Source organism: Equus asinus, chromosome 1 (genome assembly GCF_041296235.1).
Source record: "Equus asinus isolate D_3611 breed Donkey chromosome 1, EquAss-T2T_v2, whole genome shotgun sequence".
NCBI classification, from domain to species: Eukaryota; Metazoa; Chordata; class Mammalia; order Perissodactyla; family Equidae; genus Equus; species Equus asinus.
The window spans coordinates 27,403,680-27,427,245 of record NC_091790.1 but is presented as its reverse complement, the minus strand read 5'-3'; the positions used below and the strand labels follow the sequence as shown (position 1 = coordinate 27,427,245).

At 35.6% G+C, this 23,566-nt stretch overlaps 1 protein-coding gene across 16 annotated transcripts in view; it reads left to right on the top strand.

Annotated features, from left to right (window-relative positions):
- The window catches only part of QKI (QKI, KH domain containing RNA binding), a 152,529-nt gene that overhangs the window by 30,133 nt on the left and 98,830 nt on the right, over nucleotides 1-23,566 (top strand). For all 16 annotated transcript variants that reach the window (XR_011506448.1, XR_006521172.2, XM_044761029.2 and 13 more), the window contains one exon: nucleotides 8,081-8,223. Coding sequence is in view for 14 of the 16 variants with exons in the window: in XM_044761029.2 (XP_044616964.1) it covers nucleotides 8,081-8,223 (143 nt within the window). In the remaining 2 variants the exon portion in view is untranslated. The remainder of the gene's footprint in view (nucleotides 1-8,080; nucleotides 8,224-23,566) is intronic.

Below are 23,566 nucleotides of genomic sequence, written 5' to 3'. Positions count from 1 at the left end.
GCAAGCCATGCTGTGGTGGCTTCCCATATAGAAGAACCAGAACGACCTACAACTAGGATATACAACTGTGTATTGGGGAGCTTTAGGGAGAAAAGAGGAAGATTGGCAACAGATGTTAACTCAGTGCCAACCTTCCTCACCAAAAAAAAAAAAACACCTGAAAAAGTTAATACATTGAAATGATTAAATATTCAAAGACATATAAAGACATATAAGAGTGTATGGTGAAAAATGTCTCTTCCACCACAGTAATCCAGGGTACCCATTTCCATTGCAATGAGTATGTACTCATGCGTCTCTTAGCAACAGGGATGTGTTCTGAGAAATGCGTCATTAGGTGATTTTGTTGTGTGAACATCATAGAGTGTATTTACACAAACTTAGATGGCGTAGCTGACACATACCTAGGAGGCCTATTCCAATCAAATAATTGTTTTTTATTCACTTTTAAAAAATGCTTTCCCCTACCATGTTCTGTTTTTTTCCAGTAGCCTGTTTGCCTTCTTTGTATACCAGCAGTACCCATTTATTCATTCCCGACTGTCGCTCTGCTAGGAACCTGTGCCTAGATTTCATCTGCAGAACTGTGTTCTATTAGCATGGAGTGAAAGAGGAGGGCTGCAGAGACTTTTTTTGGTAATCACTAGTAAAACAGTGAACACATTGGACTATGCTTGTTATCTAGCCAGCAATAAACCAAAAGTTGGTTTGTTCCATTTTATTTTCCATTCTCTAATTACCATCTCTTAAAGTGAAGTTTAAGGGCTTTTTATTCCAGGAAGTCCTTTATGAAACTAAGTAAAAGCTGGTTGGACTAGCTGTGACCTTGGACCAATTCTTTAATCTCTGAGCATTCATTTCTTTCTTCTGCTGCTGTTTTTTTCTTTTTTGGTAAGATGGATGTTATGTTCTACTTCAGATTCTGTTTAAGGTCAAGTGATAGTTCCTCTAACGTATTTTAGCATGAGGGAGGTACTCGTATGTTAAAAAAATAATTATATAGGTCGTTGTGGTTTACTTTTAGAGTTGGGGATCAGTGACTTAATTCTTATTATAATTTTATGTAGGAATCTAATATTATTTGTAGCATTTTGACTTAAAGTACTTTCTGCCATCCTAATGAGAATATCTTTATTTTCTAAGTGGTTATTGTAAAAAGTTTCATATAGTAATATGAAACCTAAGTGGTCTCTGTAAATCCATCTCCCAGAGATGACTCTGTTGATAGTTGTTTTTTGACTTCTACATGTCATGCTAAAAATACACATACTTAATATAAATTGGATCATATAATAGGCATTCTTTTCTGTAACCTTTGAAAGAGCCTTTCTAGGAAGGTGTAGCTATTATTAAATACGTTCCATGATACAAAACCGCTGCTGAGAACAAGCATGGAAACAAGATGAACATTTTTATAAGCCTCTACCGTTTCATATTTTTTAAGTGAAATTTATCAGCAGTTTTGCACAATTGTTAATTTTGCCAATTTAGAGGAGGGCTATCATGTTGAACTTAATTTTGCAGTTTTTCTTTTTTGTGCTTGTAGTTGTGAAGTACAAAATACAATTTAACCCAAAAAATAAGGTCCCATCTAGAGAATTACTGATAGCTTGGTTTTTTTTCTTCCCTGTTTCAAAATAGTTGCCTCAAAATTAAGTCAGATTTAATTTATGTTTGTTCGAGTAAGCAAGACATACATTCCACTAAATAGTGTGTATTGTCTAGTAACCTGCTTTTTTATTCATTTGCTTTCTGTACCTTGTGGATGTGGCCTTTTAAAACAAGCACAGTGAAGTTACATTATTCCATGGGTTTTCCTCTGCCGAAAATATCTTTAAAACTTTCCCTGTATTTAGTAAACCCTGAATTAGAGGTTTCTTTTTACAGAAGAGATCGTTGTTGCCCCTAACTAAATAACGGTACGTAACAACCACCTCTCATGTAGTGGCAGTTGTTCTTCAGTTATAAATAGATTCCTAATATTGCTGTTTTAAGATTTAATAAGTTTCATGTAAATAGGGACAGTAATTCGTTAATGAAGATCTAAAATAACTAAAATCTTAACTTTGCTTTTGTGGTAGCATGCCAGTTTGGTGTGTAGCAAGAGATGGATTGCAGACAGTGGGGAAATAAAAGCCCACTTAAACTTTAGTTGAAATGATGAAAGCTGTCATTTTAACTTGGTTTATAAAATTTATACTATGTACATCAAAGCATATACAGTTTTATAAATAGTTGGCTCTTATTTTACTGAATAGATTAATGAAAAATGTTAAATTTAAAAAACGAGGCAGTAGTGGTCCAATGACATTGTAACCTTTTCATTTCTTTCTGTATTTTAGCTCCAGCTGTATTACAATAAGGTAATTTTTTTGATGGATTTAAATGTAAGGCATAAAGAAAAAGCAGATAGACGCCCAAATATGATATATATGCCTATAACATAAGCATAGTTGATTGAACAATTGGAAGTAGCTACCACAACACTGAGTATAAGATGTGTTTTGTCTGAAAATTTTTTCAGTTTTAAAAAGTTGCCTTTTAATTTGGATTGTTACAAATTCCAAAAATAATTGTCATGAATTTTGTTTTATATTTTATTATTTGTATACCGTTAATAGTTTTTTGCTTACTACTGAGCTAGTAAATATTTTTCATATTTCATTTTCTAATTTTTTTCTTGGTTTAAGTTTGTTGAAAAAATTTTAAATCATAAAGTATAATAGGGCTGTATTTTATTCTGTAGTCTTCCAACATTGCAGTATTGAATTTATATACAGCCATTATCTATCTGTCTGTCTTAGGAAATGATTACTAATTTCGTAATTTAGATTTCTCAGCCTCTGTTTTTCTATTTCTGATATTTCTTTATGTTGTCCTTAATTCTGATATTCTACTTTTTTTTTTTTGAGGAAGATCAGCCCTGAGCTAGCTACTGCCAATCCTCCCCTTTTTGCTGAGGATGACTGGCCCTGAGCTAACATCCATGCCCGTCTTCCTCTGTTTTATCCTTTGTTTTCTACATGGGACGCCTACCACAGCATGGCTTTTGCCAAGCAGTGCCATGTCCGCACCCGGGATCCGAACCAGCGAACCCCAGGCCGCTGAGAAGCAGAACGTGCGAACTTACCTGCTGCGCCACTGGGCCAGCCCCCTGATATTCTGCTTTTCCACAGAGTGGTTGATCTGTTAGTTAATCCAATAATTCAGATTTTAAAAGAAGGTTCAAAATTTTAAGGTGGCAGAGGGTTCAGATATTATAAAAGTGTCGTGGTGATCGGAAAGCCAAAGGCAGAAATGAACTGAGGCTTATGAAATGTAGGAATGATTTTAAAACAAAGATGTTTAGTTAACTCCATGGTTAGGTAAATTAAGGGGAAGGGAAAAAGGTTAAGGCAGATGATGTAATATTGACAGGTCATGTAAAACAGAACTGTGCAGGGACTATTTTCCCTTTTCTCTTAGGAGCAGAATTTACCGACTGATAATTGAGCTTTAGTTTCGAAAAAGAAAAAATCAAGGTAATTAAAGCAGAGAAATGTGAGGAGACTGTAAGTAGTATAGCTGAAACAGATTTTCAGGCTTAAACCGAAATAGTTTTCAGGATATTGAAATTTGAAAAAATGTGATCCCTGAATACAATTCAAGAAAACATGGAAAATGAGAGGAACTTGAATGCTAGAAAGATAAATACTCCCAAAAGCCGAAAACTTTATATTCTAAGCTTGATGGCACATTTGTAGATTCCAAACCAGATTATTTTCTGTTTAAACTGTTGGATCCAGAGGTTGATTTGGGGGTCCTAGTGTAGCTTGAGATTTCATCAGATAGTTGATAAGGTGTGCCTGTGTTTTGGTATCTGGGCTAGAGAAATGTGTGCACTGTGAAATTATAGTTAGTTGAATCCTTGATTCATATAATAGTCATCCCTGAAGAATGCCAACTGATGGATTAACATCAGTCTAAAGGGATATGTCTAGTAGAAAACAACCAGGAAAAAATTTAAATCGTCCGCTGATGTCTAATCAAACAGTTGTGGAAGCATGGAAAGCTGGAGGCTTTGCTTAGCACCACCACCATGTCAGCAGTGTAAGGTGCTCACCAAAGAAGTCAAGGTATTCTTAAACACACTGTGGAAGTGGAGTCTTTGGGACGGGAGGTAGGCAGCCTCCATCTGCATGCTCCTCAGTTGTCAGAGAAGGATGTGTACAGTGCTGGAGTTTCCATTTTAAAAGGGACAGAGACAGTTGGAGTATGTCTCGATAACCATGTCATTATATAGCTTAGAGAAGAGGACATTTACATATTATGGAACTTTTCAGGTATTTGTAGGGCTCTCATATGAGAGAGACATTTGACGTATTTTATGAGCTTTGGAGTGGTGAGTGGGAGAAATTTTAGGAAAGATTTTGGTTCAGTAAAATTTGTAGCATTTAAGAACTTCAGAGATGTCTATAACAAATTGTATTGATGATGTGAGGGATATTTTTGGGTATTTAGTGGGAATTTTTATGCTAGGTGATTAAACAGATGGTTCTGAACTTAACAGTTTTCTCGACCGCTGCTTCAGGTTGATGAAGGTAGTGTGGAGATGAGGGGACATTTGAGCAAGCATTATCGTGTAATGTTTGATACATAAAAGAATTTATAGAACATACTAGTTATGAAGCATTCCAGAGTTTCATAAATGAACACCTCTGAACCCACCACTCTGGAAGGAACTAGAGCATTACCCATACCCATACCCATGACATGTTTCTATACTATTTTGGCTATGATTATATCAGTTTGATAGGATAGCATTAACAAAAGCTCTGATTGTCAGGGCTTATGGAATGAAAAGCTTTGGAGACAAGACTTTTTAAAACGTGGTTATAAGGGAAAATAATAAATGGGATCCTACATACTAAGATTGTTAACCAGTGGATTCAATTGAGTCATTAAATAAGCAACCTCTGATTATTTGAGGTACAGGCACAGAGAGTTTAAGTAAGAGACTTGTGTAAAATCACACAAACAGTTACTGTTAGAACTGGAATCAGAATGTGTTCTGACTTGAGTGTTGTAAATAACATGCCAAGAAGTGATTTTCTGGCTAGAAAGGTGCTGTTGCTAAAGGTAATACTCAGCTGGTCAGATTCCACAGTGCATAAGATTGTAAATTCCTTGAGTACTAGAACTGTCTTAGTCATCTTTTTATTCCCGTCAGTATTGTCTTGTATATAATTGGTGTTCTATTATTAAATTGAGTGATACATCTTAGAGATAGCAAGAAACATGGTAGAAAGACTTTTTATCTTAAGAAAAGTAGAATTTATAATTATGTTGTTTGTACTTTTGCTTGCCATACTCCTCATTGTTAGAAAACAAAGTTTTCTTTCCTCCTGACTTCTTTCTTGACCTTAGTACCCTGCAGCAGAGTTGATGACTCCTGCTTTTGTGCTACCATTGTCTCTAATCTATACCTCCTACTCTTCTTATACCCTAGATATCTATTTGTTTGTATACCTCCCATATTAAAATAAGCTCTTTGAGAGCTAGAACCATGACTTGCTTAAGTTTAATGCCCTAGAACCTAGTTCATTCTTCCCTTCATTCACCAGCCGTCTACCTAATCTACTGAGTATTAATTGAGGACCCACTGGGTTCTGGGCACTATTTTAAGAGCTGGGGATACAGAGGGTAACAGAATCTTATGGAACTTTCAGTTATTAATCAAAGAATCACACCAATGTTTATAGAAACACAACGTAAGTGGTAAAAGTATCTTTTCTTCTAATTTCTATAATTCTAATTCTCTAACTCTAACTTGCAATTTCTTCTAATTATTATATCATCTAATTGGATCTATGAAGGTTGTTGGTTTTTGTGTATTTATATATTTTTTAATCTAGTCATGTTATCTGAATTTTCTTATTTCTAATTGATTCTCTTGGTTTTTCTAAGTGGGATAAATTTGTTTACCTGGAAAATCATCTTTTCCCCTTCAGTCTATTGTATTACTATGTTTACTTATAGATTTTTTAATATTGAGCTATTCTTGCATTTATGGTATAAATTCCACATTGTCCTGGTGCATCATTCATTTAGAATGTTTGTATCTATATTTATAAGCAAATTTCACCTATAGTTTCCTTTTATGCTATCGTCAGATTTTTGTATCGGTGTTACTGACTTCATAACAAGAATTAGGCAATTTCTGAAGAAGAAATTTAAATGTAACAAATTAATATTGAAAGTGCTTTTATATGGAGACCTGGACTAAAGGATATATGTATAATTTTAATTAGATTAAATTTTCATAATACCCTTTGGTTAATAACTTGCAATTATGTAAATTATGTGAAGAATCATTTATGTTTAAATTATTACTTGGTCATTGAAAACTTGATTTGAGAATTGCTGTTACATGCTAATTTAAGATAAAGACTAATTTGATACTGGACACCTTTAGGAGAGATTTTCTTATGAAACTTAAAAGTATAAAAAAGAACTTAAAGAATGAAGTGTTGCCCTTATAATGTAATTAAATCCAAGGTACTTTCTTTTGATTTTTTAAAAATTTCATTTGCTATTCAGAGATAAACATTTGGTAAGCTTTGATAAGCAAATTGTTATTTAAGAAAGAAAATTTGTTATAAAATGAATATTGCCATCACTGAAGCAAAAAATGTGCAGTATTTTCAATGGTTGAGACTTTGTAACTGGGTAAGAACACTTTTGATCATGCCTTTTTGCTGTGTTGGATTTTATTTAACTGAAAATGATTTAAATAACTAGTTAAGAAAATAAAAGTGTGCATTCATATTTATAGTTCCTTAATAGCAATAGGTTGAAATTTCATGTTTGGAAGGCATACAAAATACATTTTAAAAATAAAAGCATTTTATTTTTAAATACTAATGGATATGAGCCTTTTCCTCAAGGAGGGCATAATCCATAGCATGGAGAGATGGTTACAGAGGCATACAGCTAATTTAGTGATGACAGCCCTTATTAGCATGTTCCAGTGGGCAGGAGCCTATTCCCTAGCACATTGTGGAAGCTTAATAAAGAATTCTTGAAAAGAATTAATCAGTTTCTTTGTACAGGACTTGATTCATTAAAATAGATTTTTCATACTTTTTTTTAAGAAGTATGTTTATACCTGGGATGTCATAATAGTCTTTTTTAAAAGATCATTGGCTTTAGGTATCTCTTTTTTTTTTTTTTCCCTTATATTTCATTCATTAACTCAATGTAGTTTGATCCCTTACCATCTTTTCCTTACTTCTCTGATCACCAATGGCTTAGTGGTGAAATCCAAGGTACCCTCTTTTGCTTTTTACTTTACCATGCTTTTGTGGTATTTGATACTCTTGATCATCCTGTCCTTGAATCTGTCATTTTTTAGCTGCTTTCACACCACTCTTCCCTACTTCTATCTACCTCCATGTCTTCTGGGTTTGAATCTTCTTTTCCTCACCTGTTAAATGGTGCTTTCTCTAGGATTCATTCAGTCCTTCCTTCTCCCCATACCCTCTCTTCTCCTACAGGTTTAACCACTAAATTTGTGTATCAAACTCAGACTTCTGCTGAACTTAAAATCTGTGTCTGTTAGACGTCTCTGTTTGGATATTCCAAAGACACCTAAAATATCTAACAAAGTGATCCAGTTTTAGTCTCATTCATATTAGTTCTGAAGTATAAGAGAGTCTTTGATATTAGTTTTGTCTGATAGATGTTCTTATGATAGTTATTTGACAAGCTATCATTTGGAATGACTGGCCTCATTTAGGGATGGAGACATTAGACAAAGTAACAGATCTGTTTCATACTGAATAAGAGCTTGGGCTCTGAAGTTAGTTTTAATAAAATATTATTTGGTTCGTGTAGATGTGATTCTGGTAGAAATTAATTAAGGCTATAGTTCAGTTAAACATAGACTTAATCCAGAGAATGACAGGATAGATCAACAATTCTTTACCTCTGTGAGTTTTAACACTTATCATTGAAATCCTCCCCTACCCTCTTATTTTTTTTCCTGGGCTAGCAAGAATATTTTTTTGTCTAACACATTTAAAATTTTTACTTTTAACAGAAATTAGCAGAGTACGGAAAGACATGTACAATGACACATTAAATGGCAGTACAGAGAAAAGGAGTGCAGAATTGCCTGATGCTGTGGGACCTATTGTTCAGTTACAAGAGAAACTTTATGTGCCTGTAAAAGAATACCCAGATGTAAGTATATTTTGTTGTTTTATTCAATTTCTTTTCTGTTTCACATACTTTGGGAAGAGCTATATCTGGTGGTAAATACTTAAGCATTGTCAGCCACTTTAAAAAAACCTTCTTGTGAGGGACTACAGGTGTGAATAATTTGGCATGAATAATTTTAAATTTCTTTCTAAATATGTTTTCATTTAAAGGCTGCTATATCACTTTTGGAAATGCACATGGTCAAAACTTAGTTTTAGATTTCAGATTGAGGCGAGAATTATGGAAAGAGCTTTGGCCTGAATGTCAGAGAGCACCAAGCATAACTTTCTGCTCATCTTTGGCTTGACCTTCGAGAAGCCTCAGTCTGGGCCAAGTCATCCTTTCAGTAAAATGAGAGCTTGGACTCTGTGACAGCTAAGGTTGCTTTCAGCTCTAAAATTTTTATGATGACCACTGTTTGTAATTTTTTTGTTTTTGTTTTTTTCATCTTAGTCGCTTACTCAACTGTTCTCTATAAGCACCTTGTTCTAAATAGCTTCCTTGTTTTATACCAGCTAATTTATAAGTAGCTCCAAACTCTTTGCCTTTTGTTACAAAGCCCTACATGATATGGTGCTTTTTGTCTCTCTGACCTCATCTTAAATGATTTCCCTCTTCCTCCGTATACTGTAGTCACATTGGCTCCTAGAACAACTAAGTCTGTTCCCAGCCTAAGGCCCTTATGTTAACCTGTATAGTGATCTCTACTGGCTGGCTTCTTGTCATTACGATTTTAACATAAATGTCACTTCCAAGAGGCCTCACCTGACAATTTTATCTAAAAGAAATCTGATTACTCATTGTTTCACGTAAGTCTCTTTATTTCTCTGCAGTAGCACTTATTATCTGTTATATTTCTTATTTGTTTTTCTGCGTCTCTTTAGCAGAATATAAGATACTTAAATCAAGAACCTGTTTTTCTTAATCACTGCGATATTCTCACTGTGCATAATGTTGGCGCATAATAGGCATCCAGTACGTGTTGAATAAATAAAGGCAAATTGGTGGCTTTTTGTTAGGTTTCAGAGGACTTTACTGAAAGCACATATAAGGAGGAGTTGATATTTTAAGGTCAAAAAGGTGATGTTTACTCTTAAGATTCATTGATCATATTGACAGCATACTAGTCTGGAAATGGGAAGTAATTGTCTTAAGTTGGATTAATGGGAAAAAGCTTTGATATTTCACAAGTTGCCTTTCCAATAAAATTTTCTTTAAAGCTCTAATATGTTTACTTTTTTTCTAAGTTTTTTGCTTGCAGATATACAAAGCAGTTCTGGATAACATAGGCAAAGAAAAAGTTTGTTGGAAGATAATTGGGTGTGGTACAAAGGATTAAAGGAATAGCTGGAGAATACACCTAAGACAGGAATCAGGGCAGCTCTGAGAACCTCTGCAGTAGGAGTTTGGATCTTCTCTGTTGAGAGCCATGCTGTTAACATAAATTGGTATCAGTGTCTCCCAGACTTTATTTTCAAACTTCAGATTCTTAGGAGAGAGAATGTGTTTTGGCCCAATCTGGCATGACTAGGAATGTGAGGTTAATTTACATAACCTAAACATGACCACTATGGTCCCACTCTGGGTATTGAGATGATTCCTAGAGATGGGAAATTGTGATTTGGGCACCTCTCCCAATTGGAATCTACAAATGTTTGGTCTTTCAGTGTCTCCTAAAGGATATCAGCCTACTCATCTGCTTGTTTAAACTCGAAAGGATAAAGTTTCTGCCGCCAGTCTTCCTCCATTTTGTATGTGGGTCACCACCACAGCATGGCTGCTGATGAGTGGTGTAGTTTTGCACCTGGGAACTGAACCCAGGCCGCTGAAGCAGAGAGCACCAAACTTAATCACTAGGCCATGGAGCTGGCCCCCACACAATTTGTTTTTTTGGTGAGGAAGATTGGCCCTGAGCTAACATCTGTTGCTAGTCTTCCTCTTTTTGCTTGAGGAAAATTGGCCCTGAGCTAACATCTGTGCCACTCTTCCTCCATTTTTTACATGTGGGATGCCACCACAGCATGGCATGATGAGAGGTATGTAGGTCCATGCCCGGGATCCGAACCCACGAACCCCAGGCTGCTGAAGTGGAGCTCATGAAGTTAACCACTATGCCACCAGGCTGGCACCCCCAGACAATTTTTTTAATACCTTGATTTTAAATTTCTCTTAAAAGAATTTAAATTTGGCAAAATTGGGATCTGCACATATGTTTTGAATTTTTCTTCTTTGTGGTTATTAAAACATACCAAATGAGTAGTAACTGTTTTCTGGTGTATGTTAGGAACTTTAGCTCATCTTTTAGAAAAAATTAAATAGTATTAAAATAAAACAAGGGAGTCTGTGTCAGGTTTTGGCAGTATGGGAAAAGATTTGTTTTAGAATTATGACTTAGATATTGGCCACAATGAAACAAATATGCATTCTTACTCTTGCTTTTTTTCACTTAATATATCTTAGAGATCATTGCATGTGGGGCTTCTCTCTCACCCCCCCCCCCATTTGTATGTACGTTTGAGTTTGTGAGTGAATTCATCCTATTTGACTTGAAAATGCTTTTATTATTGTTAAAGCTTCAGAGGGACAGTGTAGCATAGTGGTTAAAAGTGTGGACTCAGACGCAGACCCCTGACTGGCTCTTCTACTTGTTTTGTGACTTTGGGCAAATTACTTGTCATTTCTGGTCCTCAGTTTTCTCATCTCTGTAATGGAGATAGATAGTCTCTCACAGGGTTATGTGGATTTCTAAGTGAGTTACTACATGTAAAGCATTTAGAAAATGTCTTTATGCTGTGCGCGTGCTACCAGAATGTCAACTCCATAAGGGTGGGGATGTTTTCTGTTTTTATATTCCCACTGCCTGGAATAGTGTCTGATAAATGGTAGAGGCACGATAAATACTTGCTGTGCATATCTGTAAGAAAGCCTCACTCTTTCAAATATTGGTGGACTTTTTTTTTTAACTTTTGCATTTGCACATAGCAAGTTATTTCTAGAAGTAAGTGTTAATTTGGAGATATTGTTTTGGGCGTGGCTGTGTATAGCTCTGGAACTGATAGGAGGAGAAAGTCTGAGATTCAGTAGTTGGGAAATGAGATTGTGCTGTATAATACCCTTCCCAGTGTTTTTGAATCAGTGGCTTAATGATGTGGGAATGAGAAGCCTATTGAAAACTTTTACAAAATTCCTATGTATTAATATTTATACTTATTAATAAAGCAGACTTTTATTGCATCCCTATTGTACACCACAAACATCCTGGGGATGGGACTATTAATTCAGCTGGGAAAACTCTTAGACCTAGTCAAGATAATAGTGGGGTTTTGAGCCAGATAGGCTTAGGTTTTGAATCCTGGCTTACTCTCTTACTGGCTGTGTTTGTCAACAACTGCCACAATAATACTCTATATAATAAGCCACCCTAAAACTCAGTGGCTTAAAATAACAAGCATTGATTTCTGTGCTCTTTAGTCTGTACCGTATATTGACGGGTTCTCCTGTTTGGGCTGAGCCAAGGTTGATCTAGGCTGACTGCAGATGTGTTTAGATCTCTATTTAGTTCCTGCTGGGCCCAGCCCAAAGAGGAGCATGCACTTCTCATGGCAGGTCACTGGAGTGCCAGAGCCAAGCCAGATTGCTTTAGCACATGTAAGGCCTCTGCTCTTGTCCCATTCGCTAACATTTGGTTAGCCCAGTGATTGTCAACTGTGGATAATTTTGCCCCGCTGGGACATTTGGCAATATCTGGGGATATTTTTGGTTGTCAGAACTTGGAGAGGTTACTAATGACATCTAGTGGGTAGATGCCAGATTTGCTACTAAACATCCTACAATGCACAGGACAGCCCCCTACAACAAAGAATTATTCTGCCCACAATGTCAGTAGTGCTGAGGTTGAGAAACTGCATTATCAAGTCACTCTGTCCACAGTGAGAAGGGGACTGGGATAAATATTTGCTGAAAAATGATTGAGCCTATTACATTGGCTTTGAGCATCGTTAATGTCTTAGAATTTGTTTACTTGTCTATAATATTATAAGGTCCCCCTCATAGAATTGTTGGGAGGAATGAAGATGACAAATGTGTGGCATCTGATAGAGCACTCAGTATGGTTCTTGGGATCATGAATAAGGAAAAACATCCTATTCTTGAAGGAGTCTTGTAGGAAAGATATTACATTAAATCATTTAAGACTATTTAAGTTTATCATACATTCATAAAATAACATACATGAATGAAGATTAAAGTTATATCTAGGCCATCAAACTGGTAATTTGGCCAGTTATTAAGGACTTGTTTGGATCCATGGAGATCTTATAAGCAGTGTATGAATGGAGTTAACTCTGATATAAGTAAAAAATGTTATGTTTCAATGAGTCAGTAATAATTCTGTCATTAAATTTGCCTAATTATCAACATTGAGTTGTGAGAAGTTGTTTTATAGGATCTGCTAGAGTGCTAGATAAGTTTCAAATATTGGCAAGGTCTAGCAGTTAGGGATATTAGTCATCCTGTGTATACACGAACAGATTAGGATGTGATATGATGAAATCGTAGTGAGGCTTTTTCCAGAAATTTTATATGAAGGTAACTCTGATTTTCTGATGTTTTTGAAATGGGTTTTAATAGCCTTGAAAGGTATGTCTTGGGTCGAGGCTATCATGATGACGCATATTGTCAAAGGTTTGTAACGTAAATGCCATTTCAAATATTTTTTCCAGCTTGTAGGGTCCCAGCCTGGCAACTATAATTAATAAAGTAGATTGATAATGTTATTCACAGTACTCTAAATAATAATCTATGTTAATGGTGGAGCATAAATTTTAACTTCCCATTCAATTGAATTATCTTGGTTTTGCAGATAAAATTTGGCTAGTCATAGCTTCTCAGTTAGTATTAGGTTATGGTAGTTTTCTCCTGTTTCTCAAGATTGTCAACTCTAAATTGGATATTGAGCTGACGTTTATTTTGGAGGGGTTGTGAGAAGAGAAAGGGATCAGTGCAGTTAGTTACGTTTCCTTAGTCTTTTGTTCCTTTGACTATTGTGGTTTTCTTATTGTGTTGAAGGAATTAATCAAGAGTCCTCAAAAGTCTTGATATGAAACTACTTGTCACCTTTGTTCTTTTGAGAAACAAATGGACATTAAATCCAAATTTAATGATCTGGAAAGTCTAGTTATTCAATGCCTAAATTAAGCCTTGATTTTTGCCTGGATATCATCTTAAATAAGAGTGAATATGTTATATTTTAAAATTAAGATCTATACATCTCTCTTCTTTGACAGTTTATACAGGAAACTGTTAAGGAAGATTGTTGATTTTAAGAAGGATTATACATTTTTTTTTTTATTTATTTATTTTTTTATTAATGTTATGATAGATTACAACCTTTTGAGATTTCAGTTGTACATTTTTGTTAGTCATATTGTGGGTACACCACTTCCCCCTCCGTACCCTCCCCCCACCCCCCCTTTTCCCTGGTAACCACCGATCAGATCTCCTTCTCAATATACTAATTTCCACCTATGAGTGGAGTCATATAGAGTTCGTCTTTCTCTGACTGACTTATTTCGCTTAACATAATGCCCTCGAGGTCCATCCACGTTGTTGTGAATGGGCCAATTTCGTCTTTTTTTATGGCTGAGTAGTATTCCATTGTGTATATATACCACATCTTCTTTATCCAATCATCAGTTTCTGGGCATGTAGGCTGGTTCCACGTCTTGGCTATTGTAAATAATGCTGCGATGAACATAGGGGTGCAACGGACTCTTGAGATATCTGATATCAGGTTCTTAGGATAGATACCCAGTAATGGGATGGCTGGGTCATAGGGTATTTCTATTTTTAACTTTTTGAGAAATCTCCATACTGTTTTCCATAGTGGCTGTACCAGTTTGCATTCCCACCAACAGTGTATGAGGGTTCCTCTTTCTCCACAACCTCTCCAACATTTGTCGTTCTTGGTTTTGGATGTTTTTGCCAATCTAACGGGGGTAAGGTGATATCTTAGTGTAGTTTTGATTTGCATTTCCCTGATGATTAGCGATGATGAACATCTTTTCATGTGTCTATTGGCCATATTCATATCTTCTTTTGAGAAATGTCTGTTCATGTCCTCTGCCCATTTTTTGATCGGGTTGTTTGTTTTTTTGTTGTTAAGCCGTGTGAGTTCTTTGTATATTATGGAGATTAACCCTTTGTCGGATAAGTGGCTTGTAAATATTTTTTCCCAATTAGTGAGCTGTTTTTTTGTTTCAATTCTGTTTTCCCTTGCCTTGAAGAAGCTCTTTAGTCTGATGAAGTCCCATTTGTTTATTCTTTCTATTGTTTCCCTCAACTGAGGAGTTACAGTGTCCAAAAAGATTCTTTTGAAACTGATGTCAAAGAGTGTACTGCCTATATTCTCTTCCAAAAGACTTATTGTCTCAGGCCTAATCTTTAGGTCTTTGATCCATTTTGAGTTTATTTTGGTGTGTGGTGAAAAAGAATGGTCGATTTTCAATCTTTTGCATGTGGCTGACCAGTTTTCCCAGCACCATTTGTTGAAGAGACTTTCTTTTCTCCATTGTAGGCCCTCTGCTCCTTTGTCGAAGATTAGCTGTCCATAGATGTGTGGTTTTATCTCTGGGCTTTCAATTCTGTTCCATTGATCTGTGGACCTGTTTTTGTACCAGTACCATGCTGTTTTGATCACTGTAGCTTTGTAGTATGTTTTGAAATTGGGGATTGTGATTCCGCCGGCTTTGTTTTTCTTGCTCAGGATTGCTTTAGCAATTCGCGGTCTTTTGTTGCCCCATATGAATTTTAGGATTGTTTGTTCAATTTCTGTGAAGAATGTTCTTGGGATTCTGATTGGGATAGCATTGAATCTGTATATTGCTTTAGGTAGTATGGACATTTTAACTATGTTTATTCTTCCAATCCATGTGCAAGGAATGTCTTTCCAGAAGGATTATATATTTTTATTGAGTGGAGTTAACTTGTGAAGTTTTTCAGATTACATAGCAACCTGTTGGAGTTTTTAATTTAGCGGTATGATTGGACAATACAGAGCATGTCTTTAAGTTTTAGGTGGAGAAACTGTTGTTCAACGACTTAGAACTTTAAACAGATTAATTTAATGAAGGTCAATTTCATGACTTTCGTTGTTTTGCTTTTGGTTTTGAAGTTTCCTTTTTATTTTACTCTGCAAGGGTTTATTGAGGGCCTGCTGTGTATCAGATATTTAATAGGCCTCTCTGTGGTCTGAGACATACTAAATTTCTTAGGGTGTTAATAGAAATTATTACAAAAAGGATTCCAAGACAATCTGAAAACAATAAATTTTGTTTAGCTCAGGTTTTTTCATTTTAACAATTTTTCAAATAATAAGCCTTCTCAGAGTCTTAAATTGCTAATGCTTTCTTTTGTAAGTAATATTTAAAAAGAACTAGTGTTCAGAAGAACAAATTAAAAGCTGTAGTTAGTTTTTAGGGAAGAATTATTGCTTGTAAGCAAATGTTTTCCAGGCTCGGTTGAGATAGAAAGTTTTGTCTGTGATTTATCTTATCCAAAAAGTTTCTTTGGATATGCTTGGTTAAAATTGTTACAAAAGACTTAATGAATCAGTTGGATACCTAATCACAGGTATTTAACCTCCATATCTCTAAGATCCTTATGGAAATAACCAAAGGAGTAGAGTACAAAAACTGGAGAGAGATGTGCTTTTCAGTGCTATTTATATTCCAGAAACATTGAGGTATTTCTGTTAGATGTTAAAGGAAAGCTTGAGGTGTTGATCTGCAGTTGGCCCATCTTGAGAGAGCATTGTTTCCTGGAACCCAGGGAAGCAGTCAATAACAGAATCTTCCTAATCCTAACTAACCCTTTCCCTCCAAAATTGGCAAATGAAATGGGTTGTTGAGTAGTCAAAAGTTATACCACTTGAATTTGAACACCCATCTTAGTGCCTGCTTATAGTAGTAGGTGACTTAAATTTATTTTATGAGTGAATGAACTTATCATTTATGCCTTCTTTTAGTTTGAATTTCAGCAGAAGACTACCATAGTTTGTGATCGAACCTGCCTTAACTTTACTCTAGGGACATCAAATTTGAACTTTTCAATGACTAGCTTTGGAACTAAATTTAGTTCATTATTTCATTGGAAAAGCATATTAAATGTCTTAATAAACCCAGCCCTTTAGAACCAAATAGTTTTTAAATAAGTAGGGACTTCCTGAAATGTAGTTTTGACTATCATAAAAAACTGCTCTTCCCAAGTCCCACAACATGATCGTCAGTAAGCAGCCTACGTTTCATGCACTTGGCCATCTCTCTGTTTCGTATTGGTAGGATAATTTTTTCTTTGTTATTTGGTAAAGAATTGATTGAGCTTAAAAAATATGTCTATGTTTTATTGTTTGGGGTTATAGATTAATGATTGTTTTGATTAGGTTCTTGCCTTTTTATTTGTAAGATAGTATAAAGATAGTATAAATTTGCATTTTAAGAACAGATTAAGACACAAGAAAAAAACAAAATTTGAAAAATAATTAGAAACACAAAGGCTAAAGAGCAGATCTTAGTATAAACCAGAAAACTTTGGGCATCATTCTTTTATTCCATAATGTTGTGTGGCCTGTGCTGGGCAACTGGCAAAGGAATATAAAAAGGCATAATCTTTTTCTCATGGTACTATTACGGCCGTAATCCAGTTATACCATAATGAGAGCCTAAACTAAGGCATTGCCAGTTGAAATGAAGAAATGGGAACAGATTAAATAATGAAAATCTTAAGATTTCTTAGTCTGTTACATGTAGAGGCTAAGAGAAGACAGGGCGTTGCTAGTGGTGCTATTCATTGAAAATAGAGAATACAGAAGGAGAAGGTTTTATAATTTAATATTGAGCAGGCACTAAGAGTAAGATGATAAATGTATTATAGTAAAAGAACATAATAACCAAAAGTCACTGTAAGCTGAGTTGTTTGTAACAGTGTAGGAACATTGAATCAGGGTAGTGTTAAAGACAGTTTTCCCTAGGTCAGATATGACTAAAATTTGTGCCAAAAAAAGCAAGTCACTTTAAGAACTGAGTTAATACTTTTGGAACAGTATATGAGGCTGATAATATTTATGCAGCAAAGCTTAAGTCATCAATTTCAAATAGCCTTAGACAGTATTCATAATCTGTGGTCAGAACTACATATTTCGTCTCCTAGAGTTTTCATCAGAGTCTGAGGTGATACTTGTAAGGTCAGTCCTGACTCAAATAACCATATTCTTTGTCTCTTTTTTGAATTTATACATATTTGTCATTGAAATATGCAGATGAAATAATAATTACATAAAGGTTTTCATTCATATAAAAGGTTCAGTTGAGGTAAAAAGATGTATATGATGATTATTAAAACAATGATCCCAATCAGTAAAAGACAGATGAAAATATTGAAAAGGCAAGGTGTGGTTATGTAAACGTAGTATGGTAATGATACGTTTTGGGATGTAGGTGGAGAAGAAATTATACAAACACCATTGGACTCATTGTGAAAGTAAACTTGGATGTGATGAGAGTTTTTATTCAACTGTTGTACTAAACATTTGGAATGATTGACAAGAATGAGAAAACTAAACATGAGTTTCTGATGTGATCAGGGTATATGTTTAAGGTCTTTAAGTGATAGTGGTAATCACCTTCCAGTGTTGTGAGGATTAAGTGACTTAATGTGAGTAAAGTGCCAAGGGTAGAAACGGTCGTGTTCTGGAACACTCATTGTAAGACATACTTTAGTGTACTCAGCACCTAAGAAATGTTGAATGACATAGACTTTGCACTCAAGTGATACTTCCATATTGAAATGAAAAGTGGAAATAATATTTGTTTTGTTTCTATGACATCATTGACTCTGTCATTTGGAATTTGTCCTGAGATCAGTCAGTCAGGCTTACCATGTGGGGTATTTCTGAAATGTATAAGGGTTCCTGTGCTGCATATTAACTTTACTTAGTGATTGAATTTTTTCATTGAGAAAGAAAAATTACTAATGATTTCTGCAAAGACTTAAATTCTATTATCCAACAATCTGAATAAATATTAGTTTCTTCTGTTTGCTGTATAATTGTGTAAGGCACTGTGGATTGAAAAAAAAAAGACTGGGACCAGCCCAGGGGCATATTGGCTAAGTTCGTGTGCTCTGCTTTGGTGGCCTGGGGTTGGCGGGTTCGGATTCTGGGTGCAGACTTACATACCGCTCATCTAGCCACACTCTGGCAGTGTCCCACATACAGAAAAAATGGAGGAAGATTGGCACAGATGTTAGCTTAGGGACAATCTTCCTCAAACAAGAAGAGGAAGATAGGCAACAGATGTTAGCTCAGGGTAACTCTTCTCCAGAAAAAGAAGACCTGGTGCTGGTTCCTGACTTGAAGGAATGACCTGCATGAGACAGGCAGCTCATTGCATACTGTGTGATAAGGGCATGAGAGGTGGGTACAGAGCGCTGGGAGATCTTCACTTTGGTGGAGAAAACTGCTATCTCTGGGAATCAAAGAACACACATGGAAATCACAGAAGGAATGCTTGACCTCTGGTGGACAATGAGAAAGGAACGTGTTAAAGGGAAGAAAAATTAAAAGCACCTCTAAAAGTAACTTTTAGAGAACGATGAACTGCTTATGTGTCTGAACAGAAGGGTAATAACAAAAATAAGGGTTTGAGAAATAGCTTGAGATCTTTTAAAGGGCCTTATGTATTAGAGTTTGGACCTTATACTGTCAAAAATATTGTCCTCTTCTTGTGTCATAAAACCCTTACTGGCTTTCATTGCCTTCATATTTTTAATTGATTAAATGATTTTTTGTTTTTCTAAGCATTTGTTATTTACCTTTTAGAAGGATAACCATCTATGTTATTTACCTGAGTTGTTTTTTTTTGACTAGGTTGGCCTTGAGCAAATGTCTGTTGCCAATCTTCCTCTTGTTTAAAATTTTTTTCCTTTCTCTCCAAAGCCCCAGTGCATAGTTGTATATCCGGGTTGTAGGTCATCCTTTTCCTCTAAGTGGAAGGCTGCACCGCCATGGCCTGACGAGTGGTGTGTAGGTCCGCGCCCAGGATCCAAACCGGTGAATCCCAGGGCTGCTGAAGCAGAGTGCATGAACTTAACCACTTGGCTGTGGGGCCGGCCCCCTACCTGAGTTTGTTTTGAATGGTTTCAGCCTCTTGCTCAATATGTCTGTACTCAGAGAGTGAAGATTTGTTGTAATTTAGGATATCCAAATTCATATGCCACAGATTTCATACTTTGGTTATTATTGGTTACTGTTTTTCCCCTTTACAACTTCTGGTTTAAATGTTTCCTCTTACATAGCTTTGTGCCACCAACAGAAGATGTGTACAAAGGCCTCATATATGAAAGGTTTTGCAAAATGAATCCTATATAATTATTATGTAGCATAGGGAGACATATTAGGCTGCTTATCTAGAATTAATATGAAGATAGAAAAGAGATAAGGCATTTATGTCCCCTAAAAGCACAAGACATTTTGATATATTTAATTCTGGTATTTTTAATTAAAAACAGTTGTACTGCAGAATAGTCACCACTCTCATCTTACACACTTATATAAGGTAGGTTCGCTGGTGTTGACTACATTAGAAGTGATCCATTTTTTGTCATCTGCTAAGTGAAAGACTTCAACATATATACATTTGTGTGTGTTTCATGCCAACTGTATTACTTATGTGATATAATGTAAAGTTTGTAAGGTATCTAACTAAAATCACCTTAGAAATACTAGACACAATATTTAAAAATAGATTATCAATCTTTTGTGCGAAAAGCAATCTGAAGAAGTGCATGTCCTTTAAATTGTTTTCCAAAATTTTAAGCTGAAATTACTCTAACATTTCTTAGAAGTGTTTCACTGAAATACTTTTGGAAATTCATTTTTTATTAGTTATCTGTTTTGATAGTGTATCACAGGAGGTTTTCTCTTTAATTGTAAACTTCGTAAAAGGTTAATCGGAAGATTTGCCATAATACTTTATATTTTGTCATTGGGAGAAAAATATCATTTCCATTTAAAATGAAGCGAGCAGCAACGAATAGCGTTAGACACAATTGTTGTTAACCTCTTCTTTAGAATTAACATGCCACTTGGCAAAAATGTAATTGGTGAGCCACAGAGAATGTCTGTACTTAAAACAGTAGGGTTAATGAATCTTTTTTTTTTCTTCTTTCTTTCTCTTCGTTTGGCCTTTAAAGTTGCAGTTAGCTCAGGCTGTTTGAAATGATTTTCTCTGAGTGTGTTGTGACATTGTTTTAATTGAATGAAGCTGCAGAACTAGCATGATAAATCAACACAGAATGAATTTTAATGCAAGGCAAACGACATTAACTTGGAAATTGGTTGCAGTAGACAAAGCAGCTGCTATGATTAATTTTTTTCGTTCTCTACTTACAACATTTTGAGAAAGATGACCTTGACAGTTTGAATTGTCTTAGTATCCCAGTAGTATGCACTGTAACACACTTGAGCTGTTACGAGATTGGATCATTTTTAAGGTTAGGGAAATTTTGTGTTACAGATTTAATATGTTGGTTTTGACTGATTTTGAAACATTTTTTATTTGGTAAATAATAATTGTAAGGATTACTTAGCTGTGATAGAAATCTATTTCTATGTGTTCTTAATGCTGTGGTTCCAGCAGAAGAGGTTTAATATGTGAAAAGAATAGGATATACCAAAGAGGGTCTTCTAAGTATATTTGCATGTCATGAAGCGTAGGCCAACCAGTCTGACAAAGGATGTAAGTCAAAAACAATTACATATTAGTTATTTCAAGTGCTAAAGTACTTGCATTTATAATACATTTTCCCAGACAGTCTTTGCGCTCTTTGAGATATATAATGTATATTCAGTATGTGAGTTGCTTTGGAAAAGGATCTCTGTAGAGCCCAACTACTATTGAGGAAGGGCTGGCAAGGCTACTTATTTTAAGAAACAGTCAAAGTAACAGAGTAAAGGCATTTTCACAGATTTCTTGAAAGCAGGGAGTATTCTCCTCCTTCTCCTCTTTGTCCTTCTTTTTTAATCCCTAGCATCTATTTCACTCTTTACCATATAGGAAACCTTGAATAAATGTTTTATTGAGTTGAATATAAAAATGAAAGGCTATCACCCAAACTAAACCAAAAGCATGAGGGATGCAATATGGAGATTCTTGTCTCTCTTCAGGCTGTTTTGAGAGGTGAAAGGGGAGTAAAGTTTTATAGAATCTGGGACTCTATAAAAAGGTGGAGTCACGAAGTTGCAGAAAAATAGAAAGAGCTTGCTGTAAGTGAACATAGGACCAGGCCTGTTGATAGACTTTGTCTGATACGTGTTTTATTTCTCTTCCTCAGTCTCTCATATATATTTTTACCTCGTTCTGCCTGAAGTTATGTCAATTCTAGATGCATTTAGATTAAAAGGCAACCTCAAAATGCCATGGACTTCTCTGTTTGTTAAGGACTAACAGGGTAATTCAGACCAGCTGAGCAGTTCTAAAATAGTACACAATGGGAGAAAACATCTACGGGAATGCATCAGAAACCCAGCAAGATTGTGAAGAACTAGTTCAGGATCCTAAGGAGGATAGATAATCAAGGATGTAAGCCTGGCTTTTGGGAGCTCCTTTTCCTCTGGGTATGTTTGCTGAATCTGGAGAGGACAGATGAGAAACTGAACTTTGGGGGACAGGGGCTGGAGTCTATAACCTGTCTGTGTCGGCTCCTCCCTATCCCCAGTCTTTACTTTGGGTGCATTCTAGGAGTTAAGACTGAACCACAGTTTCCCAGGCCCTCACAGATACGGCATGTCAGGATCAAATTCTGTCAGTCTCAGTAAGTGAAATTGTATTGAAGTGATCTTGGGTTGCTAGTAACAGTAGGTGCCTAGCAGAAGCTGATCTATATCCTTCTGGAGGAAGGTAACATCATTTTAGGCCTTATGTTATTTCTGTTAGCTATTTAGTAAGTACAGTATCTCGTGCAAACTAGAAAGTAACCAAATACACAAGAAGGTAGGATGACACTAACAAAAATCTGAAGAAACAACAAAACAATAGAAACAAATCCACAGGGACTCTAGATATTAGAATTATCAGACCCAGACTTTACAAATGCTATGCTTACTGTGTATGAGGAGACAAAGACAAGTTGGAGCAATATGGAAGACATAACAGAAAAATCAAACTGAAAAATTCCCTAACTGGAATTTATAGGTTTAATAGAAGTTTAGAAGCATTTGAAGAGAGAGTGAACTGGAAGATAGCTCAGGAGAAATTACTTATGGAGAGGCAGAGAGATGGAAAAACTAGAAGTGAGTGTGCAAAATGAAAGGAATACAGTGGAAAGTTTAATGTGCATAATTGGAGTATTAGAAGAGGAGGAGAGAGAGAATGGGACAGAAGCAGTGTTTAGCGGGGGTCGTGGTGGGTTGTGGTTGAGAACTTTAAAAGCAAAGAAATAAAGTAGCAGATTTCACAGAAACTCTGAACCATAAAACAAAAACCATACCTAGGCACATCATAGTAAAACTGCTGAAAACTAATATTGGAGAGGCAATTTTAAAAGTAGCAAAAAGAGGGAGAAGATTACCTTCAAAGGGACAACAGTAAGACTCATAGCTTGTTTCTCAAAAGAGGAAATCAGAAGAGGGGGGTAAAGAATCTTTAAGGTGCTGAAAGAAAATAACTGCCAAACCAGAATTCCAAACCCATCAAAAATAAGACATTTTCAGAGTAGAAAAAACTGAGAGACTTGATCACCAGGAAGACCTTCTCTAAAGGAAGTACTAAAGGGGGTTTTTCAGGCAGAGGAAAAATGACCCTGGTTGGAAAGTTGAAGATATGAAAAGGAATAAAGAGCAATGGAAATGGTAAATGCCTGAGTAAATCTAAATGCACATTATCTGTATAGAGTGATAATGTCCTGTTGAGATAAAATGTATATAAAATTTGGAAAACAACTAATGGCATATAGCCTAGATTGGGATAAATGGTGTTAAATAGTGTAGCCTTCTTGCATTGTATGTGAAAGGGGAGAAAGTACAAATTAACGTTAGTGTTTGGTAATTCAGTGTTAGTGTTGTAATCTATATGGTAAACAAGCATGCAACTTTCAAGATAATAGAAAAAGTGAGAAAATGTGCTCATTTGCATTTATGAAAAGGAACATAAAAGAGGTATAGGGTATGTAGAAAGCGTTTAATAAGAAGGTAGATATAAACCATATAGTGTAAATGGGCTAAGAGTTTCAGTTAAAATTCAAAGATTGTGAGATTGGATGAAGAAACAAAACT